Source organism: Vespula pensylvanica, chromosome 1 (assembly GCF_014466175.1).
Source record: "Vespula pensylvanica isolate Volc-1 chromosome 1, ASM1446617v1, whole genome shotgun sequence".
In the NCBI taxonomy this organism is placed as follows: Eukaryota; Metazoa; Arthropoda; class Insecta; order Hymenoptera; family Vespidae; genus Vespula; species Vespula pensylvanica.
In genome coordinates, this window is record NC_057685.1 from 14,377,979 (window position 1) to 14,400,898 (window position 22,920).

At 39.1% G+C, this 22,920-nt stretch overlaps 1 protein-coding gene across 3 annotated transcripts; it reads left to right on the forward strand.

The window, feature by feature from the left end:
• Positions 1 to 1,413: 1,413 nt before the first annotated feature.
• Positions 1,414 to 22,834, forward strand: LOC122627250 (striated muscle preferentially expressed protein kinase-like). Of its 3 annotated transcripts, XM_043808284.1 has the most exons (9): positions 1,415 to 1,634; positions 2,326 to 3,076; positions 6,682 to 6,894; positions 7,042 to 7,180; positions 16,167 to 16,293; positions 18,545 to 18,593; positions 18,674 to 18,853; positions 18,969 to 21,366; positions 21,656 to 22,834. In XM_043808284.1, exons 2-9 carry the CDS (start codon positions 2,781 to 2,783, stop codon positions 21,665 to 21,667), a joined length of 3,414 nt encoding a protein of 1,137 aa, XP_043664219.1. In that variant the 5' UTR covers positions 1,415 to 1,634; positions 2,326 to 2,780; the 3' UTR covers positions 21,668 to 22,834. The 3 variants fall into 3 exon arrangements, with proteins under 3 accessions (XP_043664212.1, XP_043664219.1, XP_043664203.1); XM_043808277.1 differs by having other exon boundaries at positions 1,414 to 1,634; positions 6,685 to 6,894; positions 18,969 to 22,834; XM_043808268.1 differs by having other exon boundaries at positions 18,969 to 22,834.
• The last annotated feature ends 86 nt before the right edge of the window (positions 22,835 to 22,920 follow it).

The following is a 22,920-nucleotide window of genomic DNA, read 5'->3' on the forward strand; positions in this document are numbered from 1 at the left end:
CTACCCTCGAGGGATAAAAAAGAAATAAGAAAGCGTATCTCTGAAAAATGATCCTCTTTTAAAATTCAACGTCCATCGATCGCAGTATTTACCGAAGATCGATGTCGTCTCCGTTTTCCAAGAAACGATATAATATAATCGAACGTGAATATTTTTATGAGGAGACTCCCACGCATGCATTATCATATTAATGTTTTTATGATAACACTTAGTTTACCTTTCATCGAGGAAATGATTTTGGTTGAAGTAATCTTTCAGAAGTCGCTGACATTTGCAAGTTTCGTCAGAATGATTTCGAATAAATTTAATATCATAAATTGTCCTCGAAATTTCGAATGGAAACGATACTTAAATGAAGATAAAAATAACGATACAAAAGAGACGCTTTGGTTTACGAAATTAGTTGGTCTATGCACGATTCGGATCACTTCCAGGTGTGAAATTTCCAAGGACAAAGGCAGAATAAAGGGCAGGAGATATATAGATAGATACACACATATACACACACACAAAAGAGAAAAAGCCAGAAAAGGAAAGGACTCCAACGATAGGCGTCTGGTCCTCCACATGATTGCGCTTTCGCTTCTCGCGAATGGAGAACGTTCTCGATGTAGCACAGTGATACGGTAATTTCCAATTACGGTACGAGCGACGCTTCGGGCCCCGATTATCGTAACGAGAAAAGTTAAAGGTCGCTCTGGTTACACGAACCTCTTCCTGGACAATGTAAATACTCTCTCTTTCTTTCTCTCTCTCTCTCTTTCTTTCTCTCTCCTGCATCGAACACGAACATAAAACTGGATTATTTCTATCGAGGTTGTTGGAGTTGAAAGGTGGTTCTTAGAATCGAGTATTTTCTCGAGTTTTAAACCTTTTCCTATGGTGCACAGATGTTTAACAAATATCGTCGAACTAAACACAAATATCTTCTCAAAATGTTCTAAATTACTTGAAACGAAAGAAAATATTATTTTCTCCGATATTTCGTTTCTCTCTTTTAGAAAAGTATCTTCTTATTTTTCTTTTTCTTTCGTCCATTCGAACGGCAGAAAATCAATCGCATTTAATTTTAGTATTATTATTATTATTATTATTATTTTATGTTTTTCTTTCTTTTTAATTTAACGCGCAAGATGTAAAAGGGTTACATAAGAGATTTTAAAATCATCGGATCAAAGCAAAACAATTCAGATGTATGTATATTCATAACGAAAATGATCATTCGAAAGAAATACCACCTACGCATTGAGTCGCAAGCTCGATCATAGTGTCCGATGCCGGGACATCAAAGATAACGTCGATGACGACGAGGACGCGTCTGGACACTGTCGAGTGTGACAAAGACGCTGAACGTTAAGAAGAGGAGAGGGAGGAGGAAGAAGAAAAAAGAGAGAACGGAGCGGAGGGTACCGTGCAGAGACTCGCCGCTTCAACCTCGGCCGGTTGCGGCCTCGCGGCAACTCTCCTGGCCAGTTTCAGGCTCGGCGCTGGACCGTGAAGCTCGCGATCTCTCGCACGAATCGACGCGGCGGCGATCCATCGTCGATCGGTACCGAGGATGTGAAGCTCGGTAACGATTCTTTGGCTAAGTACGGAAGAAACTACTCGGTTGGTTCCGTCGAGTCACGAGAGAGGTGCGTTTTTTCTTCTACGCTCTTCCTTTTCCTCAAACGCAATATTATCATTTATTTATTTATAATCGATTCATTGGTGCCCATCGAAACGACCATATCGATGTAGACGTACGATCTATCAAATATATCAATCGTTCTAAGAGTTCGTTCAAATAATCCCGCCGTTCTTTTTTCTTCGCATTCTCAATTTTATGATATCTTTCAATCGTGTACGTTCGTTTAATTTTATGAATAAATAGATATTCATAATGTGTCGGTTTTTGATCGAAGATTTTTTAACCAAATTGTTGTTGTTGTCGTTGTTATTAGTTACTTATCAATCAGTGATTCTCTTTTATTTCTCTAAAGTGTTTCGAATATCTTTTTTTTTTTCACAACAGAGAAACACATTCATTCTTTAGTCACTTTTACTCAAGCCACTTTCACTCTCGTAAGTATCTACCTATATTTCGTGCGCGTTGATTTTTCGATTCTCTTCCTCGAATATCAAGCGAAACGATCGCTTGTAACGCCTTCGCGATCTTTCCGTACGTCATCGAGATCACTATAAACGATAACTCCGTTGATCGAACTTAAAGCGATCATTCGATCTCTCGTTTAGCATAACGAAGGACACATAATTACGATGCGCTTGATGTCTTGTAAAAAGTTATTCAGTTACGTAATACATACGTTGATTCTTGCGTTTCAGCGATTTAGCATTCGTCATCCTCGAATGCTTCCTTAGCGATATTTCACGGTTGAAAAGAACTCCGAAATTGAGACACGAGGAAAAGAGGTGGATGATCGAAGAAATCGAAATTGGCTCGTCAACAAATCGTTCGATCGGAAAGCTCGACAATAACGATTCCCTAGTGAGAGATTAATCGTCGATTGCGATAAATGCTCGACGGAATCGCTTAGACTCGAAATGTCCAGCGAATCGCGCTGGAAATCGCACAAGGATCGTAAGAAGGAATTCTCTTGTTGCTCCCTCGGGGCGCGATAATTAACGAGCTCGTGCGTTGGATTTCAAAAGAAGGAGAAGCAGATTGAAGGGGAAAAAAAGAGAAAAAGGAAAAAAAAGAAGAAAAGAACAAGAAAAAGAAAAAGATAAAGAAAAAGAAGAAGAAAAAGAAGAAGAAGAAATAAGATTAAAGATTAAAGATGATCTATCAGTCGAGTCATCAAGCACCAACGATGTCGTCTACGAGAAAGACGTCGCCGAGGTTTCAGCATCGCAATCTCCAATCGTCCTCGAAGTGCGCGAACTCGAAGAGGAGAGGAGGGACTGCGGAGAGAGCCCACGGTGAGGAGAGGTGCAGAGGAAGATGCAGAGTTCAGTGGAGCGAGAAGCACGTGAAGGAGGGCTTGGTTCTCGTTCAGGAGACTCAACTCGCTAGGGTGGTCAAAACCGGACCGATCACCGAGCACTATGAGATCGATTCAAAACCTTTTGCGAGGTAAGGCGCATTGAAATAATAACGAATACGTCATCGCCAGATGAAAGAACAATAGAAACGATTCTATGAATGTCACGCTGCTAAACGATTAAAGAACGATTTTAACATTTAATTAGAATAAAATCTTGAAGAAAATTCTTGGGTTACGCGTGATACTTTGACAATGATTAATTGACTTCGACTGTGATATATAATTTGTCACGATGTTACGCGCGGTAGCAGACGCGAGATATGATACGTGACGCGCCACCATACGTCGTACATTAATCATATTTATTGCATCAGGCTTGAAGACTCGCGCGGATTGGCTAATAATAATAATAATAATATTTAATATTATTATTATTATCATCATTATTATTATTATTATTATTATTAATATTGGTATAGATCAAATTGCCCGAACGGAGATGGTTATTGTGAGCGTGCTTATTAACATTAAAGAACACCGTCGGTTCCGCGATCTTCTGCCATATGATTTTATGTTAATCAATCGTCGCTCGTAATCGTCGTTGCCGTCTGTTATGACTTATGGAAACGAAGGGAGATTATTTACGATCGAAACGGAACTACTCCCACGCACCGAATTGAAAATACAAGGTGGTACACTCGTCTCTTAATCGATTCTTCAATTGCATCGACTTTATTATATGGAATTGATCGAAAGAAAGAGATAGAGATAGCGAGGGAAGAAATTCATTCGATCGATTGCGAACGATCATTCTTTCTCGCGAATGATGGCGCTCGTTTCTAATACTACGAGAATCGATAACTGACATTTGTACGCAATATCGACTGAATAAACGATGACTCGCGACTATTTATGCCGGCATTAATGCGATTCCAGTTTCTTTATTAGGAGAATTGAAAAAACGTCAGAAATACGCCGTCGAATCTTAGAATCCCGCGATAGAAACGAATATCTTAGTTAAACGAGAAACGTACCGCTCTTCTTTCGCAATCCATGTGATATTTCGACACGATGACAAGATTGTTAGAAAATCTATACGTAAAGTCTACGTGGACGTTTCTCGTTGGGAATATTAAAAATCTAAAAAGATATAGATTTATGTATTATTTATGACATTTATGTAGGTACAACTTAACAACATTCGTAATGGCATCGATTAACAAGAATGTATCTTCCGTCGGCGTGTAAGAAGTTCATTAAGATCCAATCTGTAATTTCGAACATGCGTTATGGAAATTCGATTCCTTTTTTTTTTCTCCGCGAATCACCCGGTCTTTCACGGACCAAATCGAGTAGAAATATAGGGAGAGCAATATGCTTTAAACGATTATTATTATCATCGACTTATGGCATAAAAAATATTCTCATTTTCAAATAGAAGATACAAGTCCCGATGATTTTTCTTTTGACGTATATAATCACGTATATAGGTAATTACTTACATACTACTACACGTAATATCTTACAAACGTTTTAACCCTTTGGAGAACGTGACGAGACACCGAAATCGCATAACCGATCATCGATGAACCTCCTGTCGTTTCATATTCATGGATATGTTAATGATCCTTTTAATGGGTGGTGGCAGCATGCATTGATAACTCGTTACCTGAGTCTCCTATCGGTCGCAACTGTCTCGGCGTGCTTTAGCATCTCTAATGAAGTCGATTCACTTAGCGACTTATCTATCGTATGTACTTAATGTAAGTACGTAAGCGTCCTTTTCGCGTTAAACTCCATAGAAATAACGAAGATACGTTTCTCGGTGTAATTTCATTCTCTTCTCGGTGGTTATCAATGTTATAATAAACGTTATAACTCATTCATCGAATTAGGAAAATGATCGTTTCCTTTCTCATTAACCTTCTCGTATCTCATGCGTTATCTATTAGATATAATAAACGGCCGATTACGTTTACCGCAACTATTTCGCGCGACAAATTAGACATTTACGAGATAGGAAGAAAAAAAAAAGAAATAAATAAATAAATAAATAGAAGAACTTTATTGATTAGGCCAATTGATTCGTGAGACTTATCGAAGTTCGACCGGTATGAAAATGATTTTACACCCGTACGAGTGTAGACCACCCGTCGATAAACGCCAATTACAGTAGTCGTAGCAATTTCTCGCGCTTCTCTTAATACGGCTTTCCGTGTATTAGAAAATCATTGCTGCGAAATCGATTCGGCCCGTACGCGTTGAGTACGTAAAGAGAAACGACGAGTCGTAAAAGGCGATCGAACGACATAGATTTTCCAAAGAACTCTGACAAAGAAAAATATTTCTCTCCGTCTCTTTTTACGATCGATAATGAATGTATACGAATAAAATCGACATATCGATTGTCCACGGAACGTACCCGATTTCTTTATCCCGGATATGTTAGAAATAGTCGATTAGACCTAAATACCTAACTATATACACACACCTATTTGCAAATCAATTCTTTTTATCCGTTTTACGTTAATATCGCAACTCGCAATCTCTGATGATTATATACGATCGTATAAAAGTAAAATTTTATTTCTAGACATCGAGAGAGAGAGAGAGAGAGAGAGAGAGAGAGGGTGGGAAGGAGAGGGAAAGGAAACAAGAAAACTAGAAATAATATCGCACATAAATTTTCATAAAATTATTTACCGCCGTGAACGTTTCGACATCTCTACGTACGCGTACGACTTTTTTCCACTTTGGCGCTCCCAACTCGTGCTCTCGATGAGCGCCGATCGATGAAATCCAATTTTCTACGATCCCGCGCGTACACTCGGATCTTTAATAATAATCAGAAAGTACCTTAATGATCTCGTTCGAGAGAATAATGCGACGCGAGGCCGTATATAGGGCACACGCTTCGTGATTCCAGCCACGATATACTCGCGTCTTCATCGATATCGCGACTCGCCGTAATTGCTTTTAGAAGAGAGCCTTGAATTCACGGTAAAAGGGCGTCCAGAAATTACACTTCTTTCCTTTCTCCTTTTATTACATTTCCATCTTAATATTTTATTCTCTAGGGGTTGCGTACTTGTACTTCTCGAGGAAAATTGAAAGCGATTATAGTTAATCGCGAGTGACTTTTTTTATTTCATCGAGTTTATCTCGAACGAACGAGTAGATCGTAATGGAAATGATTTGCTCCTTGATTTCATGAGGTAACGAGATATAAATTTAGAATCGTATATATATATATATATCGTATCGAAGAATGGTTGATCATATGCGATCAAAGGACGCGTTTGAAATTTGAAATGTTTCAAACGACGTTCCTTCGGTATGCCGGATTTGCGTAATAAAATCTCTCGTGCATAAAGGCGAAACGAAAATGCGAGATACGCGTTAGGAAGGCAGCAGCCTTGTCAGGCGCCGCGGCGTCGACCTTGCTGCAATAAGAGACGCGTCTTCGTTCGTGAGCATCGAAGTCGCCGGTTTGTGTCGTGAATCGAATCTCGACTTCACTTATCTCTTCGATCTCGAATGAATCTTTTTTTTTTTTGTTCCTTTTTTCTTATTTTTATTTTTTATTATTTTTCTCTCTTTTCTTTAGATCGACGAATGAAACTTTCTCGTTAACGTAATTTGTTTTTCTCTATTTTCTTCTCTTTTTTGTTCTTTTTTTCTTTTTTTCTTACAGCGGGCAGTGGGCAAGAGTATATCGCTGCAGATCTCGATCTACGGGTACGGTTTATGCAGCAAAATATTCATCCAGGAACAGATTCAACGCCGATTGCAGCGCCGAATTAAGACACGAGATCGCCCTGTTGTCTCTCTGCTCACAATCACCGCGGGTAGTTCGGTTGCACGACGTATACGAGACACCGAAGGAGATCATTATGGTCATGGAATTGTGAGAGTCTTGTTCTTTTCTTTTCTTCTCTTTTTCCTTTGTTTCCATTTTTATTTCCTTTTTTAACGATTCGTAAGAACGAGTGGAGATAAAGATAGGAGGATTTGAAAGGCGAGGATAGGCGTGACGAAAGGCGTGACTTTTCAGTGCCCCAGGTGGCGACCTGCAGACTCTGATCGACGGTGATTTGGTGCCCCTCGAAGGTGACGTCGTCCACTTTGTGAGGCAGCTAGTAGAAGGACTTGCCTACCTCCACGAGAGAAATATCGCCCATTTGGACATCAAGGTAAGTTCGACCCATAAAAGGTCGAAGCGGTCTTGTCACGCTTCTCGTATATCCGGATCCCGGAACTGAGTTCGCCGTCATGGCACCAGAAAGTTCCGCCGTTTTCCTTCGAGCGCACTTCGTCGATCTCTCTCTCTCTCTCTCTCTCTCTCTCTCTCTCTCTCTGGAGAGAAAAAAAACGAGAGAGAGAGAGAGAGAGAGAGAGAGAGAGAGAGAGAGAGAGAGAGAGAGAGAGAGGTATCCACAGTGTTTCTATTCTCTCAAACTTGAGCTCAAACTGAAACTAGAGCTCTATTCGAATCTACAACAATAATGTCGATCCGTGACTAGTCGAAATTAATCCTTTCGATAAATTAAAAATACGATCGTCAAAGTATTCTATACTATATTGCAAAAAAGAAAATACGAACCGTAGATAATAAATTCTCCAATTACGTTAGAACGATTAGTCAGGAAACGCGTTAAATCTTGTTTCCTGACAATCGCTCGATATCGATAATTATCGTATCCTTCCATGTTCGATAAATCTAAAAACTTTTAAGTTCCCATAAAAATAAATATATGAGTTTCCATTACGAGATATATTGCCGAGATAACGTTTATGCGAATCTCTTTTCCCCGTTAATTAGATTTTTAGTTTATTTATAAACGTTTGCACCGGTTTCGTAGATTCGTTCCTTTATGATTATTCTATGTCTCGACGATCAAATACGATATATCGTTTTTAATTGATCGATTAGTAATTAATAATTACTTGTAAACAAGCAATGATAACGATCTCAAATCGACAATTCGTTATTAGACACAATGCGCTACCGGCTATTATTCTAATGAATGAATAATAAATTCTACGAATCGTTATTTATCTATCGAATGATTTGCTAATTTCGCTTAGCAAAAGACAACTATATGTTCTTACTTAGTTCGAATAAGTAATTTATAGTCGGCGTACGATGCCTTTTGATTCGCTCATTAATCTTCCCTCGCGCTTTCCGAACGCGATCGGTATAGAATTAATAAAAACGCAAGGTTGCACTGTGAATCATTATCGTTTGTCGCGTTATTAGTACCTACGATGTAATTGTCTCTTCCATAAAATAACTTGAGAATTTTCAACGTAATCGATGTCGAACAAGATCTTTATAAACGTTTTAGATCTTTCTTTTTTTTCTAACACGTAGATTTAGAGAAGAAAATCTCATATTCACTGATAACTCAATAAACTCCTGATAAAATGATGATGAAAAATAAAAGAGAATTTATGTCCAATTTATTCGTACAAAGGAAAGAAAGGCGTATTAATTGAAGAGATAAGTTGTTTTCAAATGGGAAAAGAGAAACTTTGAATCGAACGAAAAACTGTACGATCTTGTTATCCGCAGCGAACAAGCTCGGTCGTTTCAAGAAGAATCGTGTGTTCGTTATTCTCAGAGAAAAAGAAAGAAAAAAAGAAAGAAAGAAAGAAAGAAAGAAAGAATGCATGAATGAAAAAGAGAGAGAGAGGCTTAATTACGATCGAGTCGGTCTTTCCCGCGGAGAACGATCCGCGATAATCGAGCGGAAAACAAATTGGAATCGCCTTTTACGGTGAATCCGGACAAAGGAAAGGCGCACGTCTTTCGACGATTCGGCCATCCCGATTCGCCGTTTAAAATCGACCAACAAAAACCGCGAACCATTGGGATCGAGCTTGCGTGAAATTGTGAGACTCGCTCTACCATTCCGGCTCGTTTCCTGTGCCAATTTATAGCGTCTGGCTTCTTTATCTGTGAGAACGCGAGAAACACGAAGACTCTTCGGCGAAGATTTCTTTCGATCTTTTTATGTCTTACATATGTAAGTTACGTATGTATGCATGTAAGTATGTATGTACTTACACAAGACATTAGGAGAACGATCGGTTTCGAAAAAAGCAAAAAAAGAAAGAAAAAAGAAGAAAGAGAAATTCTACTCGGTTTTCTTCGCGTTCTTCGATCTTTTTTATTTTCATCAATTTCTTCTACATTCTTATCGTGTAATTCGTATTATTATTATTATTATCATAAACGATTGTAAAATCACAATTCTCATAGTCATCGAACATAAAAGATGGTAATGATCGATGATATTTTATACGCGAATAAAAAGTAATTTCCACGGGACAAGGCGAGATCCCCGATCGATTCTCTTTATTCCAACCAAGACGCAGAGAGAAAGAACCATTTAAAATGCGCGTGTGCTAAGATAATTAAGAGAGAACAGAGAAGATACGATAATTAAGACCGAACGCTCGACGAAGTCGTTATAAACTCCGACTCGGCCGAATAAATATCAAGCTAATTTCTTTTATGTTGCGGCCAAGCCCCACCTGACACTTCGTTATGCAAACGATGTCGTACGTTTCGTATCATAGCTTTTTTTTCAGGCACCTCAGACTCTTCTACGGTCCTTCGATTACCAACAAACAAGGTTATTATCGAGAAAAGAAAGAAAAGGTGTCCTGTGCGCGTTCCTGTAACGTATCGGCCTTCCGAAATTTTTGCAAACGCGAAGTAGTATTTAAAAAGTTCCTCTTTACGTAGCGAGATTCGTCGAGACTTCGCCACTCTCTCGTAAATATGTTAATGTATCGATGATACGAAGAGAAACTCGTGAAACGAAATCCAAATAACAAAAAAAACGGACGAGCCCTGTGTGCCGCTTCACGGTTCATTCATACGCGAAAGAATGACTTCATAAAGATAGAGATTTATGGCCTATTACCACGTCAAGGTCAGTGCAGTGAGAATCAAGGTCAACGATACTTGTATAGAAAGATTCTACGTCTTCACTTGCTTCCTTTTTTTTCCTCGACTTGCGCGTTGTGTTCCTGTTGGTTGTCTGTCTTATTATTCCTCCCCCTTGGATTCCACCGTGCATTCTCGGAGAGACGAACGCGTGGGCGTTCGATGAGAAGTTTCGTGAACCGACGAAAGAAATGAGACGTAGTACAGGAAATTTTGATGCATCGAGGTAGATCGATTTCTTCAGATGGTATTCTCTTCTTGTTATTTTCAGCAAAAAAGAGGGAGAGAGATTGAAAGGGAGAGAGAGAGAGAGAGAGAGAGAGAGAGAGATGTGTAAATAGTCGGCTAGATTTTTCAGATGCAAAAAGATTGATTTCACTCGTACATGCTTCTATTGCCGTCCATTCGCCTTAAAATTCTCCTTTCTCACAAATTGTTTACAAAAAGAATGTCGAGAACAGTTAGATATTTCATATTTTCCAGTCACGGTAGCCAATCGTCGAACGCTCGTTGAAAATATCCGCATGACTCACGCGCGTTCGTAGACCCTCGTTTATATAAATTTTCTCACTTGCTCTTTCTTTCTTTCTTCGTACATGTGGGTGCGAACGTGTGTACGTATATACGAGAGGATTCCAACATAGCGTGGAACAATTTACGACTTTTACCGGGAGAAAATGAAAAAAAAAAAGAAGTAAATTCGCCGATTAATAATTCTCACGGACGGGACATTAAATTCCAACGATCGTAAACGCTTTGCTCGTAGTGGTTGCATTACGATCGGACAGAAGAAACTCAAGTTAATTCGCAATTCTTTGAATTACTAGCCAGGACTACCCTGTCAGCTTCCGACTGTCGCATAAAATTCTTTGCTTATCATCGAACGTCTTAAGCTATACGTCACGAGAAGAAAGATGTTCTTGCCTTCGAAAGAAAAATCGTAATTTTCGATATACAAGAGGATCGATTAACTCACGAATTCATGGCTCGACAACGAGGAGAAACGCGTTATAGTATGTATGTACCTACATAAACGAGTATCGAACTCAGCGTACCACTATTACGATCCAAATACGGTAATGGAGTGTTTATGGAGCGCGGGAATAATACTCGTACACGATCGGGATCGTCCGAAGTCTGACTTCGTCTTCTTCTTCGTCGACTTCTTCTTCGTCGTCGTCGTCGTCGTCGTCGTCGTCGTCGTCGTCGTCGTCGTCGTCGTCTTCGAGAGCTGGGCAAAGTCGAGTTATGTAGCTCGGCTACATCGGCAAAGGGATTTACAAGGGAACTTCAAGGCTGCCAAGAAAGAGCGGGAGATCAAACGCTTGCATGCGACCACTTTCCAAAATGGGCGCGAAACTTCTCTCACTCGGCGCGATCTCGTTCGCTCACCCCTCGTTTCGTTCTCGTGCTCTCGTATAAATCGTTACGCGCTCACATTGGCCTAAGTGCCTGGCGTAAATGTCCGCGTAAATGCCGACGATGGACGAGTCATCCACGGCATACTGTCCTACAAAGCTCTCTTTTTCTACGATCGATCGTAGACCGTGGAAAATCCTGAAGATCTCGTAACACCGAAGAGAAAAACCATGTATATACATATCACTAATATACAATACTACTCGCTGAAAGGGACACGAGAGAATTAACAGATTATTTTCTTTCTCAAGATTTCTTATCTTGTTCTTTATTGTCGGATAAGTACAAATATCACGTTACATATGCGTTCGAGCAAAGATATTTGTATAGACGAAATAAAAAAGAAGCAAATCGTTCCATAGTCTTGCGAAAGTTACGAAACCAAGCCTGTTCTCTTAAAAAGAAAAAATAAATAAAACATAAAAACGATAAAACGCGAGATGTTGAAAGTGCAATAAACCCTTTAGCTGTGGAACAAATCGAGATCTTCGCACTCTCTTAAAGATTGTAACGAGTAAAACGATTACACACGTTTGTCCTCGAAATTTGTACTGAAACTCGATTCGTTACAGCTCGTAAACAGAGTCGTTTTTAATAGAGGAAAGGAGAAGAAAGGATCGAGGAGCTCGACAGGTGAACGAGACCGAAAGTGGAAGGACAGAAAGCTTGTGTATCGCCCACGTTTCGTTCCCGAGCTTCGTTTCCTGCTGCGCTCGGACTCGGCGCAGCCCCTACGCGAGATCCACGCGAGATACGTATGCAGATGAGATATCTCGTTGCTGTTGAGCTCCTTGCGAACGACGATATCACGAGAGAACGCGCGCTGCTGTGTTCGAGTTCGCGTTTCTCGAATGGAAAAACGGTGCACGCGCTGGACCCCACGCTCTCTTTGAAACGACCACGCCCTGTGCCAACGTCGACTACTTCTCTTTCATTCTCTCTTTCTCTATCTCTCTCTCTTTATCTCACTCATTCTTTTACTCTCTCTCTCTCTCTCTTTCTCTCTCTTTCTCTCTTTTTACTTCCTCTCTTTCCTCTCGATATACCCGGTGAATCACACCTGGTTCATATCTCCTCGTCGCGTCGGCCGTCGTTCGCGCTCGACCGCCATAACTGGAGCACGTCTTTTGATAAAACCAACGAGAAAAACAACCCGGGAGATCTTCTCTTTCAGATCACTTTTCGTTTAATGTCGTAGACTTGTAATAAAATCGAAAGTAATTTCAATTATCGTCTGTTAAAAATTTTACCGGAGACTATCTTAATATTATCAGAATGTTAATAATTTTGCGAATGTTGTTTCCTTCTTTTTGCATTGTGTAAAAGTTTCTTTGGTGATATTTTTAAGGACGAATGGTAATAATTTGTTTTTAAAGATGATTATTTGTTTTTAAAAATATTATTTCGTTCGTTCGTTTGTTTGTTTGTTAACGTGTGTTTGTAAGAGTGATCGGTGAAAGTCAAAGAGGAAAATCTAATGGTTGGAATCAATATGCTTGTTTGTAATTAGAAATATGAGAAAAAGAAAGAAAAAAGGATAAGTAAAGGAAAAATGAAACATCTTCGCATCGAACGTTTTTTCTCATAGAAAAGATCTAAGGAGTAAAAAATGAAGGACCAATCATGTTCTAAAATACGTTCGGTGAATCACGATCTTGTATCGGCAAAGGCACTAATGAACAACCTGTTTACTGTAACTAGAGCACCTCCTCTCTGTCTCTCGACATTTATTTGCTAGAAAAAGAGAGGGAGAATCATGGAAAATGAATTAAACGAGTCGGTTATATCGGTGATACATTAACGCGTTTATTTCGCATCTATCAATGGCTCATTAAACCTCGGCATAAAATAGATAAAAGCTTCCACTATCTCTTCGTCGCTTCATCGACACGAAGGTATTTTCGTATTTCATCGAGCGATTAAAACGCATTTGCACTTACCATCTATTCAACCGGTGAAAGAGAAAGATCATACGTGTATATATACATATAAATGAAAGATCAAGTCTTATAATTGAACAGGTGATTATAAAAGCGATCTAAATCATTTGAAATATTAAAGGACATGTTTTGACACTCGCTATTCTTAAAATTTTTTAAATTACATGAAAGAATTATTATTCGAGAATATTTCACATATAACTACTTTCTGTTTAGCTGTCATTATAGAAAAATAATTTTGAAATAATTCAAATCCAAATCTCCAAATATCTCAAAACACAAAATCTATGACTTATTTTTAGATTACTCTCGTAGTCGCCGATTCAATTATCATCAAGGTTTCGTTAAGGAATAAAAAAGAAAAGATTTCACATTTTTTTGATCGAAAAAAGATCGATGGATTTTATTTTTCGAATCTGTGTTTTTCACCTTCGAGCCCATCTCATCGGTTTTTTTATCAAAGTAAACACTCTTTCGTCTTCCGTTACGTGTCAGAGCCCACGCTTCTTTTCGACTCTTCACGAACCGGGAGTTTCACGAGATTTAACTGCGTGGGATCCAACGTGACATCCTTCTTGTACGTTCGACTACTTGTTTGAAATATTTACTCCGTTCGTAAACGATTGGAAGTGAATACTTTAATAAAAGATTTAAAGTTGGCGATGAGATCAGATTCGTCCTTTTCTTTTTCTTTTTTTTTTTCCTTTTTAATTTATTTGTTTCTTTTTTCTTTTCCCTCTTCTTTTCGTCGTAATTTATCGATCGAAAGACTCGGCAGATGACTCGAAAGAAAGAAAGAAAAAAAGAGAAAGAGAGAAAGAAAGAGAAACTTTGAATATTCAATCGCGCCCACACGTAATTTTCCCAAGGCTCGCGGAGATGTTCTCGTGTCGAAAACGTCGTGCCGAATACAGCAGGATCGTTCGTCTCCCTTGTCGCAAAGAGGGCTCGCATTAGGCTAAAAATAAATTCATTATATCGACGGGTTCGGCCCGCTTTCTACGGGACGACGATCGCTCGAGGTCGAACGATTAAGGAGTTTCTTGTGAAAATTAAAAAGCTTCGAGACGACTCTTGCGTTTCTTATAGGGACATAGGTAGATACATATATATATATATATATATATATATATATCTTACATATGTATAACTATGTATATAAATAAACAAGTTGGATGATCGAGTCGCGAGTAAATTGGAGCAAAGACCCTGAAACCCTTTCGTACTCATTGTGAGATACTACGTTGAGAGGGGATCAACGAAAGGTCAACGAAGTGATTTATGTTGTATGCTGGTATCGTCGTTAAAGTATAAAAAATTTTGACGAGCCAAGCGTTACAGGTAGCCTCTGAAACCATAATGGGATTCGTACGTAGGTACCTATGTAGACATTGGAGGCTGCATAGAGACACGAGATGTAAACGATAACTCGAGTTCTTTATCTCTCTCTTTCTCTTTCTCTTCTTAAAATGCGTGCCATGTCGCGCGAATAAAGCATAAGTGTGCAAGCATGGTAGTTCGCACTAAAAAATACGTTCTAGTACGCGTCACGGCGAGAGGTGGTAGCGAACGTTTCGAACGTACTATGTTATATGTACATACGTTGTATGCTGTACGAGAAACACATCGAGTTGCCCGTGGGCAGTGCCAGGGGAAACTTAATATTCCATTCTATCGGGTAAGAGACTTGGATTTATCGTAACAGCATCTACCGTGTTTATGTAAATGTCACGAAGAGTTTTATCTCGTCTCTGGTGAATAAGTATATCTTTTTCCCCTTTTTTTCTGATATTCTTTTTCCTTATATTTTTTTTCTTATAATTTTTTATTCCCCCACTTTCCCCCCCCCCCCCCATTACGCGTTAATGAGAAATGCGTTAAGTCTCGTTTACTTACGACGAGCCTGTCAAACTTACGATTATTTTTCGATGAGCAAATAATCGAACGAAGATTTCGACGTAGCTAAGATAATTAATCATCGAATGACTTTGTAATATTCGACGAGTATCGAGGATCGATCGAAGAAAAGTCCTTTCATCTTTATTATTACGCTATTACGAAATAAGATATGTGCAAATTCCATGGGAGGAGATAAAAAAGAAGTAAAAAAAAAAAAAAAAATGTAAGAGCGTACTAGGTAGCGAGAAATCTGGCGATTTATCAGTAATAATTTCTATTCTTCAGCATTTGATAGTCGACGTATGACATTGTTGGCGACGATGCAGGATCAGACATCCTGCTGAGCGCCACTCGTACATACGTGCATAGATAGTTACATACGTATATACATAAACGTACGAAGTACGTCGTACGTATCGTACAAAGTCGACGGTACAAACGAACGTCACTCAATTACGCGATTAACTCGCTAATTGTCAGCGTCGTTTAAATGCTGAGCCGTACTCGGTATCGAGGAAAACGACGTACGACCACCCGTCGGGCCTACAGAATTCTTTTGCCCTTTTCGATAGCTCCCTCCGTGATTTATATATCGGATACGTACGCGCCTCGAATAACAGGAAATTCGAGAGTTCTTCTACCGGCATACGATCGGTTTAAAGACGTCGAGATAATACGAAGTCTCTTTTCTAAAAGTTCCTTTGATTCTTGAATAACAAAAATGTCTGTAACGTTTCTATACGAACAATTTTCTCAATGGCTTTTACATTTTTACGAGATTTTTATTAGACATATTAGTAGTTTCGCTTATATATTACAGCTTTACGTATAAACAGTCGTTTAGATTTTTATGAGATTTTTATTAGATATATTAGTAATTTCACTTAAATATTATAGCTTTAGATATAAATAGTCGTTTGATTGACAGTAATATTTATTGCGTAATAACATATTTTTTTATAGCCACAAAATCTCGTGATGATGGGCACTTTCCCGGAATGCGACGTGAAACTTTGCGACTTCGAGATATCGAGGGTCATTCTGGAAGGCACAGAAGTTCGTGAGATTCTTGGGACGCCTGACTATGTGGGTGAGCAGCGTCTTTTTATGATCGATTTATCGCTGATCCGTGTTGTAAATGTTGTGTCATATAATGTTTCTTTTTTAAGTTTTACAAAATATTCGAAACGTTTCGTATTGGGCAAGAAAAATATTAACTTTTATAATATTTAGGTCGTATGTATAACGAAATTCCAATCGTAAAGAACACGAAGGCTTTTTCTTAATTTCCGACGATCATTTCCGGCAGGCAACAATACTATTTTTCGTATAGATTCCAGACAGGGAAGTTTTACGAGCACAATTTATTTTTTGGCTACGTCTGCGTATCTTCGAGCTTTTTTCCGGGAATTTATCTGGGTCAACATTCGTTCGGTTCGTTTCATTCTGCAAAGAAAAGTCGACGTCGGTATTTTTCGTGCCAGCCAAGTGTTCTTGTCCAGGAAATTTCGAGTAACGTACGTCCTCGATTTCACTCTCCGTCACGGTGTAATGCAATCGTTATATAAGAACGTACAGCAGATATTAATAAAATGAATAATCGCTTGTTCGATTTTATACGAGGTAGGAAAAAAAAGGAAAAGATATCTGTTATATATATAACATATATCTATGTCAAATGGACAAGACGAGTTATATATATATATATATATATATATATATATATATATATAGATATATTTGAAAATAATCATTTTGATAAGTCTAGAATTAGAGAGTTGTTTTCCTTTCGAGGTGATCGATGCTACTCATGTTTGCCTTGATATCGCGTTTACTCGCGCAAGAGTCCGGCAGGTGCATCGGCATTTTGTGAAACACGCTTGGCGTTTGCTTTAATCGGCGCCGATCATTATCCGGATCGACTAATTGGCGATCTCGGGCGTACGAACGATCGAAAATATATAATCGATATTAATCGACGCGTTAACCTCGGTCGGCTTCGTGCTTACGACCTTTCGACAAACTCATTCTTGAAATTTTCCACGCGTATGAAGAAACTCGAAGAACGTGTCAAGGGTCTCTCTCTCTCTCTCTCTCTCTCTCTCTCTCTCTCTCTATCTATCTATCTATCTTTTCATCTCTATCTCTATCTCTATCCTTCCCTCTCTCTCTCTCTCTCTCTGTCTCTTCTCTTTCTTTTTCTTAAAGCATCAACATGACTTACCGATGACCATATTTCCAAGCCGTTTTGCATCCGACAAGATAATCGACGTTAATTCCTCCGCGTTTGTGAGAAACGAGAACGAGATCTATCTCGATTTCCTTGATAAGATGTTCTACTCAACATCGACAGGATTCTAAAAAAGTCTTTATGGAACGAGAGTCGCGAGAGACGATCGTACGTTTTATCGCAAATCTCGATCTCGATCACGCCCGGCTCGGCTGATTAAATCAACCTTTGTCGTATTTCAATTAGCATTTCAATTAACAAAACGCATACGCGTTAGATTGCAATGGACTTTGTGTTAAACGATCTTTTCGAGGTAAAATCTGTTTGCATTCTTTCTTGAAAAGATCATTATTATGATGAAAATTGATCACGAAGAAATTGCAATTGGAATATTTTGTATTCGCATATATATATATAATTACAGTCCGATGAATTTATGTACATGTATTTTATAAATTATAGAATGGTAAATGTAACATATGGAAAGAGAAAAGTATGCGACACGATAATATGAAAAATGAAATAGAAGGGCTTGATCGATGGATATTACTGTAACAAGATAATTTGATAGGAGGAGAAGTAGAGAGTAAAGTGATTCGATTAAAAGCACGTTAGTCGATCAATTAATCAGTTTTAAGGTCTCTCGAGGATTTATGGGAACGCTGATCGAAATCGCACGTTCTCGAAACTTCCCGAGTAAAGCCGGTAATCGTTACGAAGATTTTACAAAGTCTTACGAGAGAAAATGACGTTAAATTTTAATTACGTGTATAGCAGAGTATATCGGTGATGGATAAATGTGATCGTAACGAAGGAGATACTGGATCTACCGTGGACGCGCACACGTAAGACATTTATCCTTACCCAAATACAGATTTCTACGTGGCATACTTTTCGCGAATAAATTAAGCAAGTACAAATGAGGCCGTTGGACTAGGTAATTTGTATCCGTAGACGTAACACGTGTATTAGCGTTCGTGGAACGCGATACGCAGATTTATTCGATTTCACAAAGCAAAGATCGATGTTTTTCGATTAGTAAACCTCTTCCCTCGACGTAGATCTAAGTAATCGAGGTTCGATTAAAAGTTCTATCGGATCTTTGTTGCAGCGCCGGAAATATTACACTACGAGCCGATCACGTTGGCCGCCGATATGTGGTGGGTGAAAAACATCAATGTAAATATTTCACAATATAAGAAGGAAAGATTTTGAAATCGTGTTACATATAATATTCCAGGTCTCTCGGTGTTACAACCTACGTGCTGCTAACAGGTTTCTCCCCTTTCGGAGGCGACACCGACCAAGAAACGTTTCAAAATATATCCCTAGGAGAGGTAGATTTCCCAGAAGAATTGTTCGAGGAGGTTTCGGCGCAGGCAAAGGACTTCGTTGCTAAACTTTTAGTGCTAGACCCAAGGTTAGCCTCTCAAGCACGCATCATCGAACCTAATTCGAACCTCGGAAGACCTTTAACGACTTGTTCTTTTTTTTTCTTTCCTGTCCTCTTTTTTTTCTCTTTCCTTTCTCATTAGCGCACGAATGACAGCGAAGCAGTGTCTGCGTCACGAATGGTTACGCGGTGCTCCGACGCAAGCGTCGCCGCATTTGAGACGATACTTGTCGAAATCTCGTGAGGTCCTTCTGGAACGTGTGGTGAGCCGAGAGAATCTAAGGAGAGTCGCCCTCTTGAGTCAGACGACGAGCCAAGCGAATCTTCTATCGACGGAGGTTCACGATCAAAATCTTCAAGATTGCGTGTTGAGTCACAGCGAGATTTGCCTGAGCGATTGTATGACGGCAAGCCAATCGAGCCTCGCCGGAAGCGAAGGTTTTCCAAGTCCGGCGAATTCCCAAGTGAGTCTGAACTCGTCGCGAACGAGTCTGAGTTGCGCCAGCCAGAGTTGCTTGCTGAACAAGGAACAAACGCAGGGTTTGCTCAGTCGAGCTCAAAGCCGATCTCAAGCTAATTTGAATCATGCCGCTAGCCGCGGCCTTTTGTCCAGAATACGTAGCCTACATCGTATACAATCTCAAACGTGTCTATCGAACGGTACTTCGAAGACTACCGCGTCTCCAGTTCAGCATATGATCGCCTCGATGCATCCCGTTAGCAGATCGAGAGAAAAATTATATGGTTTGCGATCGCTTTCGAAATCTCAGGGCGTTCTCGACATATATAGAAGTTTGGAGTGTCTCAGACATAAGAGGAAGCCCTACGAAAGAGCCAAGACCGAGGACGTTGTTCCTATCATCAAGCGAATCGATGTAGAAATGTCGAGAATCAATGATAATCAAGAAACAACCCGTGAGACTCCTTCGATAAACTTGGAACGGCAAACGAACGGATCCCTTTTGGAGAAGCCGGTTGTAACCGAGATCGTAGATAACTCGAAAGAGGAAAAGCCTCTGGAAAAACATGCGATCTTATCGGATTCTATAGGCGCGGAAAAGACATATGATCGTACGGAGATGTCGAAAGAGTCGGACTCGAGGTCGGAAGAAAATCTAGATTCCTTGAAATCTATCGAATCGGACACTCTAACGGAAGAATCCGATGAGATGCCTTTGGATCGCGAGAGAGAGTCAAACAGTATGTCCTTGGGAAAACGTCCGTGTCAAAGGCAACACTCGGACGTTTCTAGCCATTCCAATAATTCTGGGATCTCGGATGACAAAGAAGATCGTTCGACCGAGTCAGAAACCGAGGAACCCAAATATACGGTTGCTCAATTAGTCTCTGCTTTCAACAAGCATCAAGAGGTCGCCTCGAAAAGTAGCTTAGAAGCGATTATGAGCGAGAAACGAGTCAACGAGGTAACGTTTCCGACCGGCACCAAAGCTCTGCGTCTTTTCATACCTGATATTGATATTACAGAAAGTACAATAGTCAGACGAAAGACGAGTTACAAGCCTAGGAAGAATTGGGAGGAATTGAGAAAGAGAAATGAGAAGAACGAAGGTGTCCTTAAGAATTTTGAAAACGAATTCGATAACGACGACGACGATAGCCAGCAAGAAATTACAAGCGAGGTAAAACCTGAGCAAATTTCGAACGATAAGACTGATAAAAGTGTTGATATCGTTAATGAAACGTGCGATAAGAAACAGGATAATTTAGTTTTCGAAGATTGGCCCACGGATGTTGACTTTACGGGAAGCATCGGTATGGAAAATAGTATCGATACTACAATCGACGAAAAGTACAAACAATGCGTCAAAGTTGCTAATAAATCGAAAAGCGAAAAGCAAGAGAAGATCTCTGCGTTTGTTAAAACAACGAGTTCGATGCGTCAAAAGGAAAGAATGCCTAATTACATTTATCCGGAATTAACGAGTCACGCGAAAGAGGAAATGCTAGAATCATCTTGCAACGATAAAATATCTTCGAATACAAACGTAAAAATAGATCAGAAAAAATTGACAAAATCGGTGCAATCGAGTAACGTCAATGTTCCTAACGTTAACTTGAAGGATATACTTCAAAGGGTCGACAATTTTCAAAGTACACCGAAAGAGAACATGGAAAATCTTAGAAAAAGAACGTCGATAGCGAAGATCATAGTCAATGATAATTTGACGTCGCATGAGAACTTAGATTCTACGGTCAACGATGGCAAAGACAACAGAACGAGTTTTCGTACCGCGAAAAACGAATTATCATCTAATATGTCTCCGATCGAGGATAGGGTGAAATTGATTGTCCCACCTTCCTTTGTCAGGTCATCTTCGTTATCGAGTGACAGTAGTTGTCCGACACCATCCAGTGTCCAATCGGATACTAATGTATCTTGGGAAGACGTTATAACGACACCAGGATCAAACGTTTCTTTGGAGAAGACAGACAATTGTAGAAATCAAAGGAAAAAGGAATTAGATTCGAACGAAACAAAGGGCAAACAGAACGCGGAAGACAAGAGACTATGGGGCAAGGTATGTACCGGATCTTACACTAGGGCTATGGAAAGATTTACAGGAAAAAACGATTGCAATAAAAAATCGATGAATTTGTTATCGACGAACATTGAAAAGATCAGGAGGAAGAGCACTCCAGCCATGCCTCAATGCGTTAATCCTTAAAACCATAATAAAATCGTTTGTACGAAAGACTGAAAATTAGAATTTGATAATACACACACATATATATATATATCTATCTGTTATCGCGTCATTCTCAAGATGGTAGTGAAAGAAGCTGGAAATATCAAATTTTCGCTTACAGGATTTAAGATAATCGTCTTGTAATCCACAACTTGAACGAAGGGGAGACAAGAACACTGCCAGTCAACAGAGGGAAGATCAGAAGGTGATTACAACGCGCGATATGATTTTTATTCGAAGCGTATCGAAGCACGAACGAAATCGTTTCAAATTGTTACCGATAATTATAGATTTATAGATTTCTCGTCAACGACGTCCTACTCGATTATTTCGCGGCATTACAAAGGCAATTGATCGTGATTTATCATCTCGAGCTTATCCTTGGTATAATCTCCATATCGAGCAAGCACGAAGAGCTATTTTTTTTTTTTTGTTTCCTTAGTAAAGCACATAGGATCGGCTTCGTTCGCGACGCTTTGTCGGAACTTGGAGGACGTTCCGTGAGAAGAGATTGGCAGGTATATTTTTGCGAGATTCCGTTTATGGGAAAAATTACGATCGTATCAAAATCGTATAATCAGGAAAATCTATTAAAATTTCTATAACGTCGAATTACGCAGTATTTCCTCGATTACATACGAAAGATCCTGTTCCTTTTCCACAAGGTAGCAGAAAATTCATTGCTCCAGATTGAAACGGAATATATTCTAGATACGTATGTATATAGTTAGTTGTCTCAGTAAAGAATGGATTATTGAGAAAACTGTGACTAGGTGATCATGGTCATAAGTCCTTATTGGAATAATTACGAGATGATTCATTCTAAGCAAATGGAGGGTCGAACGTGCACGTGTTTGGGAAAACTTAAGTGCAAGACCTATGGATGTTTTTACATAAGAAAGTAACTATGCGATTGTTACGAAAATTTCGGACTAGAAGAATTTCGAATACGCTTGATATAAGGTACATTGAAAATTCATTGTAACCATAATTTTTTAAAAAACGATACGCATTCACGCGCAAGTATATGCTTTTCCATAATATTTGTTTTATTAATGCCTTGCTATATCTCAGCTAGAATTTTGATTTTTATCTTTTATAATCCGAAACATAAACTTCAATATCGCAAGATTCATTAAATACATTTATCGCAATTATTAAGTATTTATATCGCATGAATAGTGCTATAAATGATTATCTAAACTTCGTATGCAAAATAAATATGCTTTTTACCGAACATGTACGCATGTAAATCGAAAATATTGAAATATCAAATAAATCGCATATGTTATAAAATAAATTATTCCGAGTTCATTCATTTTCATCAATAACTCTATTTTTCTCAACACGAATGAAAAGAAAATGAATGAAGTGAAGTGTGTAAAG